Below are 17,485 nucleotides of genomic sequence, written 5' to 3'. Positions count from 1 at the left end.
AATGGGTTGGCCATTAGTTAGGCCGTCTCCTAACACCAAAAGAAAGGGGAACGGCCAATGAGAAATGAAGATCCTGAGACTGACAAGGGGCGGGGGGGGGGCAATGCTGTAGGTCAGCCTGATTGACAGGGCAGGCAGGCCGGCCAATGAGGGAGTCAGCAGCCGGGTCCTCTCCTTTGTGTCAGCTGGAGCTGGCTGGGCTAGAGCAGAGCAAGAGGGGCTAAGGAGAGAGGAGGGCTGGGCTGGAGGCAGAGGGAAACTGGAGCAGCCGGGAGCAGTGAGCGAAGGGGACCCTGGGCAAAGGGCCCAGGGCAAGGAGAGGCCCTCAGCCAAGAGGCCTTGCAGGCCAGACTGGGTGGGGGATCATAACCCTGACAGGAAGCAGCTGACGCTAGGAAGAAGGGTCCTACTACCTGGAGCCTGAGGCCAACACCAGAGTTAGTGTCCAACCCTGGGCATGCCTGCAGCACAGCCAGGGCCTGGACAGGAGGCCTTGGATGTGGGAGGGACAGACTGTGAAGTTCCCTGGCATTCCAGAGAGTGTTGTTTGGGGTTCCCCCCCACACAGCGGGATGACATGTTTTCCTTTCATCTTTCCCACTTTTCTCCTTATTTTTGTATTACATCCTGTTTAATAAATTGCATTTGTTCTTAACTCTGTGCAATGATGAAGGAAGCATGCAGAGTGGAGAGAACACCCCACAATGGGGACAGCTGTCCTGAGTGATCACAACATTGGGGGTCGAGCACCTCAGGAGCCCTGGGCCCAGCCTTGGGGTTATGGGGGTCCAGAGTGGAAGTGGGCGGCGGGAGGGGTGCTCGAGGTCATGCAGGCCTCTGGGTAAAGGACTCAGATCCTTTTGCTTGCCAGTTCCTCTGGGGCTTGGTAGAAGCCAGAAAAGTTCTCCACAGTAGGAGGAGTGTTCCCCCTTCTTACCTCCCCAGGCTTGGCCCAGTTCCACTGGAGCTGCTGGGGAGAGGAACCCCTCAAACACCAACACCAGAGTTAGTGTCCAACCCTGGACTTGCCTGCAACACAGCCAGGGCCTGTGCAGGAGGCCTTGGATGTGGGAGGGACAGCTAGAAAAGTTCCCCACACTAGGAGTGTCCTCCCTCTTACCTCTGTGCATATTTATTGGTTTCTACTAAAGTTAATTAGGATTATAGGGGCAAGTGTGAGAGCGGGCACCAGCGAGAGTTGCTGGCTACACTCTGAGGCCACCAAATTTGGTGGTGAGAACCCCTGGGCAAGATGCTCATGATGGTCCCTTGTGACCCCGGAGCCTGTGAGTGTAACAGGAGCCGGGCACAGGGATGCTGATCCTACGGTGAGTTGATCGCTAGGACCCAGGAGCGGCTGGGGGGCGGCTCTGGGGGGAGCGATCGCGGGGCTCAGCCCGGCCCAGGAAGAGACTCGCAGCCGCTGCGGGGACTCTGGCTCCCGGCGAGATCCCCGAGCCCCGGCGGCTGGTGCTGGGAGCCCGGAGCCCGGGCTGCAGCCGGGAGAGGGGAACCTCCAGCCGGGCCCTGCCCGCTGCTCCCCGGGAGCCTCTCCCAGGGCAGAGCCCCCAGATCGGCCAGGGCCCCTTCCCGGCCCGGCCCCTGCCCCGGGGGGCCCCGCTCGGAGGGAAGGTAAGAGAGACCCTCCCATCCCCCCTTGCAGCGGGGCCCATCCCCGTCACATCTGGGCTGCAGGGGGAGGAGGATAAAGAGGGGCTGGAGGCGGGTGCAGGGGATGCCGGGGGCAGGCTGGGATGGGGGCAGGGGTGCACGGGAGGGAAGATGGGGAAATGGAGGAGGATCGGGGACTGTGGGGCTGAGGGGAGCGAGGTCGGGAATGGGGGAAGATGTGAGTGGGGGGCACAGCGAGGGAAAGGGGGGATGTGGGGAGGCGGGCGGGTGGAGATGCCCAGGCAGCTTCTCCGCCCCATGGGAGACGAGGTGGGAGGAGCGGAGAGAAGCTCTTCTCAGCTTTGGGAGTGATCAGGGGATTAACCCCTCAGGGTGCAGAAGCTACAAGGAACCCCCCCGACACACTCGGCTCTGAGTGTGTTATTTTCAGACACCCCTGTGGTGGTGGGGTCTGTGTGCCCTGAGTGTTGGGGGCTGCCCAGGGCCTTGGTCTGATTTCCCTGTAGGGTTCAGATCTCAGCCACACCAGAGTCAGACCGGAGTCACTGCTGGCTCAGGCAGGGGGATGCGCGGATGGGCCAATGGGATCAGCCTCTTCCTGCCTGTCCCTGGGGGCTGCCGGGGAGTCCAGGGCAGCTCAATCTTCAGGTGATGCCAGCAGAGGGCTCCAGCTACTGGTAAGGGAGAGGGGTTTACACTGCAGTGGGGGGAAATCTCCCAAAGTGGCCCTTTTGGTTCTTCCCTTTTTTTAGCATTTGGCTCAGAGATGCTGTTACTGGGAGGGTCTTGTTGCCCGCACCCAGTGCCAGAGACAAGCAACAGTGGTAGGGGAGGGGTTCGCTACCTGGTGTGCTTCACCCAATAATCACAACGGGGTGGAGAAAAGCAGAAGAGTTTATTTGAAGCGTTAAAAAGGTCCAGGGAGAATAGAATCTCAAATCCTGTTCACAGAGCAGGAAGTTACACAGGCTTTTATACATCCTTTCTTCAGCATACTTATCCAATAGCAAGCTGCCCTAAGTATCCATATAGCCAGCCAATCCAGTTCCCAGCTAGTTTCCTTGTTTTTTGTATCATTTGTTAAACTATACAAAAGCTGCTTTATTCAGCATTGTTCATCCATATCTGTCCTGTTTGGCCTTGTTTAGTTTCAGGCAGTCTGACTCTGCAACATATTGTTGCAGGTCCTCAGCATAACTGCTGCGAGTGCCTCCTGGCTGGGGTGGGGGGGCCGAAGCGGACACCTCCTCTGCCATTACAGTGGGGGTGGGGGTCTGGGGACTAACATTAGCTACTAACGAACCAGTCGGAGTCAAATTAGAGTGCTGTAAAATATCTGGTCGAGTGCATAAAGCCAGAAACAAATGCGCATACATATGTTCATTCCACTTTCTTGTTCTCTGACAGAACAGGAGTAACTGGAGGATCGTGTTGTAATTAATTGACCCTCCTGGTGGCCACCACTCCTGGTCCTCTAGTTGATATTGAGGCAAGCCAACTGTACAGAATCGTTTTAATTGGCTCTTAGTCATCGGATCCGCACTAAATACCTTCCAGTTTGCTAGAATGCATTCTAGGGGCGTACACTGTGCCCTAACCCCCGAGCTCTGTCCCTGTCCCATACCTACAGGGTAACTCTGGGCATCCCCAGGTTCCAACAGAGCATACAATCCGGATTTCAAAGGTTCCTACCTTATCCAAGGGATCGGTTCCTCACTGTCGCCCACAGCTGCTTCTCCACTATATGAGTGCGTTGTGCCCTCCAGGCTCGATCAAATCGCGTCTCCTCCGAGGCCCCCGATGAACTCACGGGTGCGCGTAGGGCGTCGGTTCTCGCTGCAAGCCTTGACCTCCAGGAGGGGTCCGGGCAAGGCTAAATAGCAGCCTCGTCGCCCACCCAGGCACGCCAAAAGCTGTTGCTGGCACCCAGTGCCAGAGGCGAGCAACAGCAGTGGAGAGGGGGTTCGCTACCCGGTGTGCTTCACCCAATAATCACAACGGGGTGGAGAAAAGCAGAAAAGTTTATTTTAAGCGTTAAAAAGGTCCAGGGAGAATAGAATCTCAAATCCTGTTCACAGAGCAGGAAGTTACACAGGCTTTTATACATCCTTTCTTCAGCATACTTATCCAATAGCAAGCTGCCCTAAGTATCCATATAGCCAGCCAATCCAGTTCCCGGCTAGTTTCCTTGTTTTTTGTATCATTTGTTAAACTATACATAAAGCTGCTTTATTCAGCATTGTTCATCCATATCTGCCCTGTTTGGCCTTGTTTAGTTTCAGGCAGTCTGACTCTGCAACATATTGTTGCAGATCCTCAGCATAACTGCTGTGAGTGCCTCCTGGTGGGGGAGGGCGGGGGCAAGGACACTTGGGCCTAGTGCGAGGGGGCTTCATCGACACTCGTGGTCTTCCATCCACTCGAGTTACCCAGTGGCCATGCCCCAGCGTCCCCAACAGTCTGAAGAGTCTGGGGGGAATTGGGGTGTGACATGGACATGGACATGGACAGAAGCCCCTTCTGTAACCTCCCTCTCGCCCCGACAGGCTGAGAAATCAGGTCCACGTTTCACCAAAGATCGGCCAGTCTTCCAGGGGACAGAGAAGGGAAATGGCTGTGATGGAGCCAGCTCAGGTAGGGCATTTTCAGGGACCTGCTGGGTGTGGGAGGGAGCAGTCAGGGTTTGATAAACCTACTGATTTACTAAGTAGGCCCATTGTGGCAGGGTAAGGGGGAGGGGACATTCCCCCATTTCATAGGCAGGATATAACCACCTTGGCAGGGCTGGGAACATTTTCCAGGCTCCCAGTGCTGGAACCTGACCCCACTTGCCCAGGGCTGCTGTGAAATAGGAAGGGAAGCTGTCGGGATTCCTGTTCCTGTCCCAGTCTGTGGCTGGCAGGCGTGTGGGAAATGAGAAGATCCTGGCGTGCTCCGTGTGCTGGGGCGGACAGGGAGCAATCACCTTCTCCACCCCCTGAAGCCTCCTGGCTGCTCTGAGCAGGGTGGGGGTGGGATTCTGCTACTCTGGCCCTCCCAGAGCTTCACGTTTTTTTTTTCCTTTCCCATGAGTAGTGAGATTGTGGCTGGGGCAGCAGGTGCTGAGTGGGGGACTCTTGTTGTTTCAGATGCCGGTGACCTTCGAGGAGGTGGCTATTTATTTCACCCAGGGGCAGGGGGCTCTGCTGGACCCCGCTCAGAGAGCCCTCTACAGGGACGTCATGCAGGAGAACTACGAGACGGTGTCCTCGCTGGGTAAGGGATTCCCGTCCCCTCAGTTATTAGAAGCTGTGGGGTCTGCGTGTCTTAATGTGGTCAGGTTCTTCCCTGGTCAGTTGGAGCAGAGGCGAATGGGTTCCATAATGCACAGCTGCCATGTGAGAAATACATGCATTTCGGTGCCCTCTCCACTGGGACATGGGAGTCAAAACCCAATGGACAATTTAAACCATCCCCACCCCTCCAGCTTTCAAGGAAGCATAAATCCGCATTGTCTTGTCTGTGTTGTTTCTTGGCTGCACATAAAATCTCTGTTCATCTCCCTCCTTGGGAATAGCTCCAGGCATGGGGAGAGCTCTGGGCTCTGCAGGTTTAGAAAGAGGCAGGGTCTTAAGTGCAGACCTGTGTGTGAGTCAGCAAGGCCCCCAGAGCGCACAGATCCTGGGAACGCCTAGTGAGGGTGTAGTAATAATTCAATTCACCTCCCCAGACAACGTCCTCTGCACAAGGGGGCTCAGTGACCCTGTTCCCATCCTCTTGGATTCCACCTTCCTCCAGCAGAGCACAGGGACAGGTTCCACTCACGGAATGTCCTTTGTGACAGATCCTCCACCAATGCTCCATGCACCCTGATCTGGACTCATTTCACCTTCTGCACAGGATTTCCCATTCCCAAACCTGAGCTTATCGCCCGGCTGGAACGAGGGGAAGAGCTGTGGGTGTCCGATCTCCAGGATTTCAAGGACAGAAGGCTTCGGAGATGCACCAGCATAGGTGAGGCCTGACAGAGAAACCATCTAGGGAATGAAGGAAAAAGTTGAGAATCCCAAAATATGATGTGAGTAACGCCTTCAGTTCTTCTTCATCTCACCGAGAGCAGGGCTATGGTCAGCAGATATTGCTCACGCCATTCCACCCTTCCCGTCTCTCCTTCCTTGTAAGTGTTTGGCGGGATGTGGAGGCAGAATGCAATTGCTCAGTCTTTGTGTTGGCTTTTCCCTCAGTGCTATTCCTCTTTCTCCCCAGCACAATGACTCTTCTCTGGATTGTGTCTTTCCCAGCAGGTGCTGAGCAAGGGAGTGAGAAGAAGGAGGGGAATCATCATGAGGCAGTTCCTGGGGAAGTGGAACCACAGGGGACCCTTTTGGGAAGAGCTGAAGGGAATTTTTCCCCTTGCTGGAATCAGGGAGAAGCCTGGAGAAATTGGCACAGGTCAGAGAGGCTTCTGATGAACCAACCCAGGAAGAAAGTGGATGAATCTGTGAATGGTGGGGGAGGAGACGAGAATCCCAGAGAGCAGCAGACAAATCGCAAGGAAGAGACACCCTGGCACTGCCTTGAGTGTGGGAAAGGATTCATTGTGAGATCACAACTTGTTACACATCAGACAGTCCATACAGGAGAGAAACCATTTCAATGCTTGGACAGTGGGGAAAGCTTCAATAAGCGCAAAGATCTTAAGAACCATGGGAGAAGCCACACTGTAGACAAGCCCATTCAATGCGTTGAATGTGGGAAATGTTTCAGTTCAAAGTCAGCACTAAATTCACATGAGAAAAGCCACACAGGAGAGAGACCCCACAAGTGCTTGGACTGTGGGAAAAGTTTCATACGAAGGTCAACCCTTGTTCAACATCAGGCAGTCCACACAGGAAAGAGACCCCATAAGTGCTTGGAGTGTGGGAAAAGTTTCACATGGAGAGCAGGCCTTTTTTATCATCAGAGAATCCACACAGGAGAGAGACCCCATAAATGCTTGGACTGTGGGAAAAGTTTCATATGGAGGTCAGACCTTGTTATTCATGAGGCAATCCACACAGGAGAGAGACCCCATAAATGCTTGGATTGTGGGAAAAGTTTCATACACAGGTCACACCTTGTTAAACATCAGGCAATCCACACAGGAGAGAGACCCCATAAATGCTTGGATTGTGGGAAAAGTTTCATACATAGGTCAGACCTTGTTAGACATCTGTCAATCCACACAGGAGCAAGACCCCACAAGTGCTTCCACTGTGGGAAAAGTTTCAAGCGGAAATCAGACCTTGTTAGTCATCAGGCAATCCACACAGGAGAGAGACCCCACAAGTGCTTGGACTGTGGGAAAAGTTTCATGCAGAGGTCATACCTTCTTAAACATAAAACAATTCACAAAGGAGAAAGATCCGATAAGGGCTTGGACTGTGGGAAAAGTTTCACAGCGAGGTCAAACCTTGTTAATCATCAGAGAATCCACAGCGGAGAAAGACCCCACAAGTGCTTGGACTGTGGGAAAAGTTTCACTTCGAGATCAGCCCTTAGTTATCACCAGAAAAGCCACACAGGAGAGAGACCCCACAAGTGCTTGGACTGTGGGAAAAGTTTCACTTCGAGTTCAGGCCTTGGTTATCATCAGAAAAGCCACACAGGAGAGAGATCCCACAAGTGCTTGTACTATGGGAAAAGTTTCAAGCAGAGGTCACACCTTGTTAAACATCGGGAAGTCCACACAGGAGAGAACACCCACAAGTGCTTGGACTGTGGGAAAAGCTTCACAGAGAGGTCAACCCTTGTTAAACATCAGGCAATCCACACAGGAGAAAAACCCCACAAGTGCTTGGACTGTGGGAAAAGTTTCAAGCGGAAGTCACACGTTGTTAATCATCAGGCAATCCACACAGGAGAAAGACCCCATAAGTGCTTGGACTGTGGGAAAAGTTTCATACAGAGATCACACCTTATTCAACATCAGGCAATCCACACAGGAGAAAGACCCCACAAGTGCTTGGACTGTGGGAAAAGTTTCACTTGGAAATCAGCCTTTGGTTATCATCAGAAAATCCATACAGGAGAGAGACCCCACAAGTGCTTGGACTGTGGGAAAAGTTTCATACGGACGTCAGACCTCGTTAAACATGGAAGAATCCACACAAGATGTAAACTTCTGTGACTCATGGCAAGAAAGGGTTAAGCAACTTGTATGCAATTGACTGAGATTCAACTTTTAGAGAGAGATTTTAAAAATGTTTCCACCTTCATGAAGCTAGAGTTTGAAATGTAAACATGTTAAAGACTTGGAAGAGGGGTAATTGTCGTGGTCTATGTTTAGCTATTTCTTTTTAGAGGTTTACAATTTATGCAAAGGGTTCCTGTATTCTGTTAATTCAGAGATTATACCCATCGCCCATGTCACCTGCCCAATTCCAGCTCCCTCTCCTTGAAATCACTGAGGTTAGGGGCTGAAGGATGGAGGGAAGGTTTATAGCTGAAATCACCGAAATGTGTTTTGCAAGGTTAATATCAGTGTGATCTGTTCCTCTCTGCTGCTCGGACATTTTCTCTGGGGATCCCCCGCAGACAGAAAGGAGCAGGTGTTACCATCTTGGGTTCCGATCCCAATGGTGACTGTCTACACTTGTAATGGTGACTGTCTACACTTGTACACTTGTAATTCTCAAACTGTGGGGCATGTCCTCTTATGGTCACCACGATTACAGAAGGATAAATCTTCTCCAAAGTATGTCTTGTGAAGTTTCATAGGAAAAGTCATCGCCTGCTGAATATTATTGTCCTGTTAAAATGTGTCTATCAGCGCTGTCCATGGAGCTCTGAGAGTTTGCTGTATGTTTGTTACATGCTGGAAAGCTGGAAAACGCCCACAGACTCACTCTTTAGAGACAATGGTACCTGCAGACCAGCTAGGTGCTAAGTGGCCATTAATTGCTTAGCTGGCCATTTACCAGCTGTGGAGCTGTGAACAAGAGAGTTACAATTCACCAGAAGGATGGCTGGACGCTCACTTTGGCCACAGACGGATTGTTGCCTGCCCCCTGGCTGGAGCTTGAATCTCAAAGAAGAGAATGGTATAAAAGCAGAAGGGAGAATTGCCTCCATTTTCACCTCTCCTCTCCCATCTTTACAGATGTCAAGGATATGCCTTGAAAGGCCACAGGGGCCTTGGACTGGGGAGGACGCACCAAGGCGGGAAGGAAATCCGTCCTGGGTACGAAGAACTGTGAACCGCTTGCAATAGCGGGCGGGTGCGAAAACCTGCTTGCTTCGCATTTTCCTTAGATTGGTAAAATTTATGATTTAAAATGCATGTTTTAATTGTATAGATTTAACTAGTTCTGCCCTTTCACATCTTTCTCCCTTGTGATCCCTGAAAACCTCCTTGTTCCAGTTAATAAACTGATTTTAGTGTTTTGTCTGGACCTGTGTGTTTTCATCGAAGTGTTTGGGGGATTTGATTTGAGAGAACAAGGCTGTGGCCTAATCCGACCACTTTGTGTGTGTGTGGGGGGGGGGGGGGGGGATGACCCACTAATTATTGAGTTTTTCCAGCACAGTGAACAGACTGAGCAGTCCAAGATGCAGATTACCAGGGTGCAAGGCTGGGAGCAGAAAAGTGGCTGATGTTGCTGAGTCCTTTAGTAACTTCATGAGTGTCTGGCTAGTCACACTCAGTACCGTGCAGCCAGGAGTGAGTTTGAATGCTAGTGGCTGTGTGTGAGCAGAGCGTGGAGGGGTTTGTTGTTCACACAGCGATGCAGCAGGGTGGATTTGATTTAAATCATGATTTAAATCACTCGTCTGGAAGACTCGATTCAATCCTGGTATTCTACAGAAAAGTGCATTTTTGGTTTTTATAATCTCAATAGATATTGTACACAACTCAGAGATAGATGTAGGTTGCATTTTTAGAAGGTACACACTATACATTTTAAAACAGATTTATTTTGAAAACTTTTCAGGTTAGTTTTACAGCTATATCAGTCAATGAATGATTGTTTGGTTATTTCAGTCATGCCACCCTGTGGTGGAGAACATCACCAGAAAGACATTTAAATTGTTTATTTCACTAAAACAACAACGTTAAGTATTCTGGATTTTTTTCTTCAACAGCAAAGATATAATATTTTAACAGAAAAGCATATGTCCATCGTTTCTTACATTTATCTCCAGACTTCTTCTCCTTGTCCAGATCTATTCCACCTCCAACATTCTTCTATTCATTCAACTTTTTGAAACTTTGCACTTTTGGAGAGAGGGAAGGGATTGACTCTGTGTACACAAATTTGCAGAGCGACAATAGAGGTGAGGTCTGTTATTTCTCACCTCTCTATATTATTTTAAAACATTTTGGCTGTTAACAAGCATGTTACCTCTGGAGACACAAAGCCACAGTTTGAGAACTGGGAAACTAAGCATCTCTGATGGGGTCTTCTAGACTGAGCACTGAGTCCCATGGGGTAGATGGAAAGATTAACCTAAATAATCTATACAGAAGCCTGTGGAATCCCATAAAATTGGGTCCCTAATCCATCAACTATTGGAACTCATGTACAAAACTTTTCTTAAACATTCCATGAATATATTGTCTCATACTATAGAATTAGAATTTACAATCCCTATTCCATGATGAGATATCTTTGAGCTATAATGTATCTTAATTAAACGTATCTTTAGATAAGGTTTTTCCTCAAAAAGCATTTTATCAAAAAAAAAATCCAATTTAAATAAAAACACTGATTTTTGTTTAACTCATTGATTTTTATCCAGCCTGGGAAGCAGTGTAAAACATGCCCTGGGATGGAGAATTAAGCAGTTCAACAGTCCAGATTGTACCCTGGGGTACGTCTCACACCCGCTGTCTCCTGGGCCCCAGCATGGCACTGTTGGGCTTTCATCTTCCTGATCTTGAAAGACACGCTAAGCAGGGCAAACCAGAGAAGGGGAGCCAGCGGACATCCTCAACGCCACTGAGTTTGATTTTGACTAAATCCTGAACTCCCCCTGGTACGTGAGCAGCTGCTGGGAGCTTCGGGCCCTTGAAATCAGGGCAGGAGCAGTAGCTGCGATGGCAGCCGGGACCCCCGGGGCTCCAGCGGTGATTTAAAGGGCCCAGGGCTCCGCTGTGGTACCGGTGGCCAGAGCCCTTCACATCACCGGCCTGGGGAAGCTGCCCCCTGCCGGTGCAGTCAGCGGTGTCCCGGCTCTTGCCGGGTCCGCCAGAGTGGATCAGACCAGCTTACTTTCACCTCTGCCAGTGGTCTAAACAATTATGCCACCCCCACTTCTGCTCTCTCTCCTTTTGCCTTCCCTCGCTCCCCCCTGCAAATCTGGCCCAGTCAGCTCAAACAACCAGAGGTTTTGGGCCAGTCGCCGGTGACCAGAGAGGCGGTGAGAGCAAGGCCTCTGCCAGCCCAATATGGAGAGAAGTTTGCCGCAGACGGGCTGATCAGCCAGCGGCCGGTGCCCGGTCAGTCCTGCAGGGAGGCTGCGAGCGAGACTGAATGCTGACAGGAGAAGTTTCGAGGCGGGATGACCCCTTACTGCTGGGAGAAGCTCCCCGAGCCCAGGGGCGGTTGGGCCCCCAGGGGGCAGGGGCTGGGCAGGGGGCTGGATTATTGTGGGTTGATCGCTAGGACCCAGGAGCGGCTGGGGGGCGGCTCTGGGGGGAGGATCGCGGGGCTCAGCCCGGCCCAGGAAGTGACTCGCAGCCGCTGCGGGGACTCTGGCTCCCGGCGAGATCCCCGAGCCCCGGCGGCTGGTGCTGGGAGCCCGGAGCCCGGGCTGCAGCCGGGAGAGGGGAACCTCCAGCCGGGCCCTGCCCGCTGCTCCCCGGGAGCCTCTCCCAGGGCAGAGCCCCCAGCCCGGCCAGGGCCCCTTCCCGGCCCGGCCCCTGCCCCGGGGGGCCCCGCTCGGGGGGAAGGTAAGAGAGACCCGCCCATCCCCCCTTGCAGCGGGCCCCCCAGTCACATCTGGGCTGCAGGGGGAGGAGGATAAAGAGGGGCCGGAGGCGGGTGCAGGGGATGCCGGGGGCAGGCTGGGATGGGGGCAGGGGTGCACGGAAGGGAAGATGGGGCAATGGAGAAGGATCGGGGGACTGTGGGGCTGAGGGGAGCGAGGTCGGGAATGGGGGAGGACGTGAGTGGGGGGCACAGCGAGGGAAAGGGGGGATGTGGGGAGGCGGGCGGAGAGAAGCTCTTCTCAGCTTTGGGAGTGATCAGGGGACTAACCGCCCAGGGTGCAGAAACTACAAGGAAAAAACCCAGCCCCCCCCCGACCCGGCTCTGAGTGTGTTATTGTCAGACACCCCTGTGGTGGTGGGGTCTGTGTGCCCTGAGTGTTGGGGGCTGCCCAGGGCCCTGGTCTGATTTCCCTGTCGGGTTCAGATCTCAGCCACACCAGAGTCAGACCGGAGTCACTGCTGGCTCAGGCAGGGGGGTGCGCGGATGGGCCAATGGGATCAGCCTCTTCCTGCCTGACCCTGGGGGCTGCCGGGGGAGTCCAGGGCAGCTCAATCTTCAGGTGATGCCACCAGAGGGCTCCAGCTATTGGTAAGGGAGAGGGGGTTACACTGCAATGGGGGGAAATCTCCCAAAGTGGCCCTTTAGGTTCTTTCCTTTTTTTAGCATTTGGCTCAGAGATGCTGTTACTGGGAGGGTCTGAAGAGTCTTGGGGGAATCGGGGAGTGACATGGACAGAAGCCCCTTCTGCAACCTCCCTCTCGCCCCGACAGGCTGAGGAATCAGGTCCACGTTTCACTAAAGATCGGCCAGTCTTCCAGAGCAGAGAGAAGGGAAATGGCTGTGATGGAGCCAGCTCAGGTAGGGGATTTTCAGGGAGCTGCTGGGCGGGGGAGGGAGGAGTCAGGGTTTGATAAACCTACCGATTTACTAAGTAGGCCCATTGTGGCAGGGAAAGGGGGAGGCGAGATTCCCCCATTTCTCAGGCAGGATATAACCACCTCGGCAGGGCTGGGGACATTTTCCAGGCTCTCCAGTGCTGGAGCCTGACCCCACTTGCCTGGGGATGCTGTGAAATACGAAGGGAAGCTGTCAGGATTCCTGTCCCCGTCCCCGGCTCAGAGCTCTGCTTCCTGTCCCAGTCTGTGGCTGGCAGGCGTGTGGGAAATGAGAAGATCCTGGCGTGCTCCGTGTGCTGGGGCGGACAGGGAGCTCTCACCTTCTCCGCCCCCTGAAGCCTCCTGGCTGCTCTGAGCAGGGTGGGGGTGGGATTTTGCTATTCTGGCCCTCCCACAGCTTCACGTTTTTTTTTCCTTTCCCCTGAGCAGTGGGACAGTGGCTGGGGCAGCAGGTGCTGAGTGGGGGACTCTTGGTGTTTCAGATGCCGGTGACCTTCGAGGAGGTGGCTATTTATTTCACCCAGGGGCAGGGGGCTCTGCTGGACCCCGCTCAGAGAGCCCTCTACAGGGACGTCATGCAGGAGAACTACGAGACGGTGACCTCGCTGGGTAAGAGATTCCCGTCCCCTCAGTTATTAAAAACTGTGGGGTCTGTGTGTCTTAATGTGGTCAGGTTCTTCCCTGGTCAGTTCGAGCAGAGGCGAATGGGTTCCATAATGCACAGCTGCCATGTGAGAAATACATGCATTTCGGTGCCCTCTCCACTGGGACATGGGAGTCAAAACCCAATGGACACGCTAAACCATCCCCACCCCTCCATCTTGTCTTGTCTGTATTGTTTCTTGGCTGCACATACAATCTCTGTTCATCTCCCTCCTTGGGAATAGCTCCAGCCATGGGGAGAGCTCTGGGCTCTGCAGGTTTAGAAAGAGGCAGGGTCTTAAGTGCAGACCTGTGTGTGAGTCAGCAAGGCCCTCAGAGCCCACAGATCCTGAGAACGCCTAGTGAGGGTGTAGTAATAATTCAACTCACCTCCCCAGACAATGTCCTCTGCGCAAGGGGGCTCAGTGACCGTGTTCCCATCCTCTTGGATTCCACGTTCCTCCAGCAGAGCACAGGGACAGGTTCCACTCACGGAATGTCCTTTGTGACAAATCCTCCACCAATGCTCCATGCACCCTGATCCGGACTCATTTCACCTTCTGCACAGGATTTCCCGTTCCCAAACCTGAGCTTATCGCCCGGCTGGAACGAGGGGAAGAGCTGTGGGTGTCCGATCTCCAGGATTTCAAGGACAGAAGGCTTCGGAGATGCACCAGCACAGGTGAGGCCTGACAGAGAAACCATCCAGGGAATGAAGGAAAAAGTTGAGAATCCCAAAATATGATGTGAGTAACTCCCTCAGTTCTTCTTCATCTCACCGAGAGCAGGGCTATGGTCAGCAGATATTGCTCACGCCATTCCACCCTTCCCGTCTCTCCTTCCTTGTAAGTGTTAGGGTGGGATGTGGAGGCAGAATGCAATTGCTCAGTCTTTGTGTTGGCTTTTCCCTCAGTGCTATTCCTCTTTCTCCCCAGCACAATGACTCCTCTCTGGATTGTGTCTCTCCCAGCAGGTGCTGAACGAGGGAGTGAGAACAAGGAGGGGAATCATCATGAGGAAGTTCCTGTGGAAGTGGAACCACAGGGGACCTTTTTGGGAAGAGCTGAAGGGAATTTTTCCCATTGCTGGAATCAGGGAGAAGCCTGGGGAAATTGGCACAGGTCAGAGAGGCTTCTGATAAACCAACCCAGGAAGAAAGTGGATGAATCTCTTAACGGTGGGGGAGGAGACGAGAATCCCAGAGAGCAGCAGACAAATCCTAAGGAAGAGACACCCTGGCACTGCCATGAGTGTGGGAAAGGATTCATTGTGAGATCAAAACTTGTTACACATCAGACAGTTCATACGGGAGAGAAACCATTTCCATGCTTGGACAGTGGGGAAAGCTTCAATAAGCGCAGAGATCTTAATGACCATGGGAGAAGCCACACTGTAGACAAGCCCATTCAATGCATTGAATGCGGGAAATGTTTCCGTTCAAAGTCAGCACTAAATTCACATAAGAAAAGCCACACAGGAGAGAGACCCCATAAATGTTTGGACTGTGGAAAAAGTTTCACATGGAGGTCGGCGCTTGTTAATCATCAGGCAGTCCACACAGGAGAGAGACCCCACAAGTGCTTGGACTGTGGGAAAAGTTTCACATGGAGGTCGGTGCTTGTTAAACATCAGGTAATCCACACAGGAGAAAGACTCCACAAGTGCTTGGACTGTGGGAAAAGTTTCACTTGGAGATCAGCTCTTGTTTATCATCAGGCACTCCACACAGGAGAGAGACCCCACAAGTGCTTGGACTGTGGGAAAAGTTTCATATTCAAGTCAGATCTTGCTGATCATCAGGCAATCCACACAGGAGAGAGACCCCACAAGTGCTTGGACTGTGGGAAAAGTTTCATACGAAGGTCACGCCTTGTTGAACATCAGGCAATCCACACAGGAGAGAGACCCCACAAGTGCTTGGACTGTGGGAAAAGTTTCATAAGAAAGTCACACCTTGTTCAACATCAGGCATTCCACACAGGAGAGAGACCCCACAATTGCTTGGACTGTGGGAAAAGTTTCATACGAAGGTCAGAGCTTGTTTATCATCAGGCACTCCACACAGGAGAGAGACCCCACAAGTGCTTGGACTGTGGGAAAAGTTTCATATGCAAGTCGGATCTTGCTGATCATCAGTCAATCCACACAGGAGAGGGACCCCACAAGTGCTTGGAGTGTGGGAAAAGTTTCATACGAAAGTCACGCCTTGTTCAACATCAGGCAATCCACACAGGAGAGAGACCCCACAAGTGCTTGGACTGTGGGAAAAGTTTCATACAGAGATCAGCGCTGGTTAAACATCAGAGAGTCCACACCGGAGAGTGACTCTATAAGTGCTTGGACTGTGGGAAAAGTTTCACATGGAGATCAGATCTCGTTCAACATGGAAGAATCTGTAGAAGAGAGAGACCCCCACAAGTGCTTAGACTGTGGGAAAAGTTTCAGACAGAGATCATACCTCATTAAAAATGGGAGAATCCACACAGGATGAACGTGGTCCACTCCCAATGACTGATGAGGAGGGGTCAATACCAACAAAGGGAAAATTGCTTTTGTAGTGAGCCAGCCACTCCCAGTTCCTATTCAGGCCCAAATTGATGGTGTTAAGTTTGTGAATGAATTGTAACTCTGGAGTTTCTCTCTGAAGTCTGTGTTTGAAGTTTTTTGGTTGAAGGCTACTTTTATATCTGTTATTGAATGTCCAGGGAGAGTGAAATGTTCTGCTACTGGCTTTTGTGTGTTACCGTTCCTGATGTCGTATTTGTGTCCATTTATTCTTTTACATAGAGACTGTCCGGTCTGGCCAGTGTACGTGGCAGAGGGGCATTGCTGGCCCATGATGGCATACATCACATTGATCGATGTGCACGTGAATGTGCCCCTGATGGCGTGGCTGATATGGTTGGGTCCTATGATGGTGTTGCTAGAGTAGATATGGGGACAGATTTGGCAATGGAATTTTTTGCAGGGATTGGTTCCTGGGTTAGTGTTTCTGTGGTGTGGTGCTGGTGAGTATTTGCTTCAGATTGGGAGCTGTCTGTAAGCGACGACTGGCCTGCCTCCCACGGTCTGTGAGAATGAGGAATTGTTTTCCAGGATAGGTTGTACATCGTTGATGATGTGCTGGAGAGGTTTTAGCTGATGATAGTACATGATGGCCAGTGGTGTTCTGTTATTTCCCTTGTTGGGCCTGTTCTGTAGAAGGTGACTTCTGGGTCTCCATCTTGTTTTGTCAGTCTGTTTCCTCACTTCCCCAGGTGAGTATTGTAGTTTTAAGAATGCTTGATAAAGATCTTGTAGATGTTTGTCTCTGCCTGAGGGATTGGAGCAAATGCGGTTGTATCTTGGGGCATGGCTGTAGACAATGGATCGTGTGATGTGTCCTGGATGGAAGCTGGAGGCATGTAGGTAAGTATAGAGGTCAGTAGGTTTCCAGTATAGGGTGGTATTTATGTGACCATCACAAATTTGTACTATAGTGTCCAGGATCTCTTGTGTGGACTGGTGCAGGCTGAGGTCGATGCTGGGGTGGAAATTGTTGAAATCCTGGCAGAATTCTTCAAGGGCCTCCTTCCCATGGGTCCATATGGTGAAGATGTCATCAATGTAGCGTAAATAGAGGAGGGGGTGCTAGGGGACGAGAGCTGAGGAAGCTTTGTTCTAAGTCAGCCATAAAGATGTTGGCATGCTGTGGGGCCATGCGGGTACCCATAGCAGTCCCGCTGACTTGAAAGTATAAATTGTCCCCAGATCTGAAATGGTTGTGGGTGAGGACAAAGTCAGAAAGCTCAGCCACCAGGTGTGCCGTGGCCTCATCAGGGATAATGTTCCTGACAGCTTGTAGCCCATCATTGTGTGGAATATTGGTGTAAGATCACCAATAGGTTGTAGTTTCCTCAGGAAGTCGGTGGTGTCTCGAAGATAGCTGGGAGTGCTGTTAGCATAGGGTCTGAGGAGAGAGTCCACCTCGCCAGATAATCCTGCTGTAAGAATGCTGATGGCTGAGACGATGGGGCGTCCAGGATTTCCAGGTTTATGCATCTTAGGTAGCAGATAGAATACCCCTGGTCGGGACTCTAGGGGCGTGTCCGTGTAGATTTGTTCCCGTGCTGTAGCAGGGAGTTTCTTGAGCAGTGTAGTTTCTTTTGATACTTCTCTGTGGGATCGGAGGACAGTGGCCTGTAGAATGTGGTGTTGGAAGGTTTCCTGGCAGCCTCCTGTTCATAATCCAACCTGTTCATGATGACTACAGCACCTCCTTTGTCAGCTCCTTTGATTAGAATGTCAGGGGTGTTTCTGAGTCTGTGGATAGCGTTGTGTTCTGTATGGCTGAGGTTATGGGGTGTGCGGACAATTTCTCAG

At 51.8% G+C, this 17,485-nt stretch overlaps 1 protein-coding gene across 1 annotated transcript; it reads left to right on the top strand.

Annotated features, from left to right (window-relative positions):
- The first annotated feature begins 1,899 nt into the window (after nt 1-1,899).
- Nucleotides 1,900-15,852, top strand: LOC142069295 (uncharacterized). Its single transcript, XM_075119963.1, is given in 7 exon segments — nt 1,900-2,309; nt 4,179-4,266; nt 4,761-4,887; nt 5,512-5,625; nt 5,913-7,766; nt 14,520-15,532; nt 15,534-15,852. Coding segments are annotated over 7 exon segments (3,381 nt in total). The 5' UTR covers nt 1,900-2,205; the 3' UTR covers nt 15,615-15,852.
- The last annotated feature ends 1,633 nt before the right edge of the window (nt 15,853-17,485 follow it).

Source organism: Caretta caretta, chromosome 14 (genome assembly GCF_965140235.1).
Source record: "Caretta caretta isolate rCarCar2 chromosome 14, rCarCar1.hap1, whole genome shotgun sequence".
In the NCBI taxonomy this organism is placed as follows: domain Eukaryota; kingdom Metazoa; phylum Chordata; order Testudines; family Cheloniidae; genus Caretta; species Caretta caretta.
Note: the sequence above shows the minus strand (reverse complement) of the source record. Positions and strands in the feature narration are given on the sequence as shown.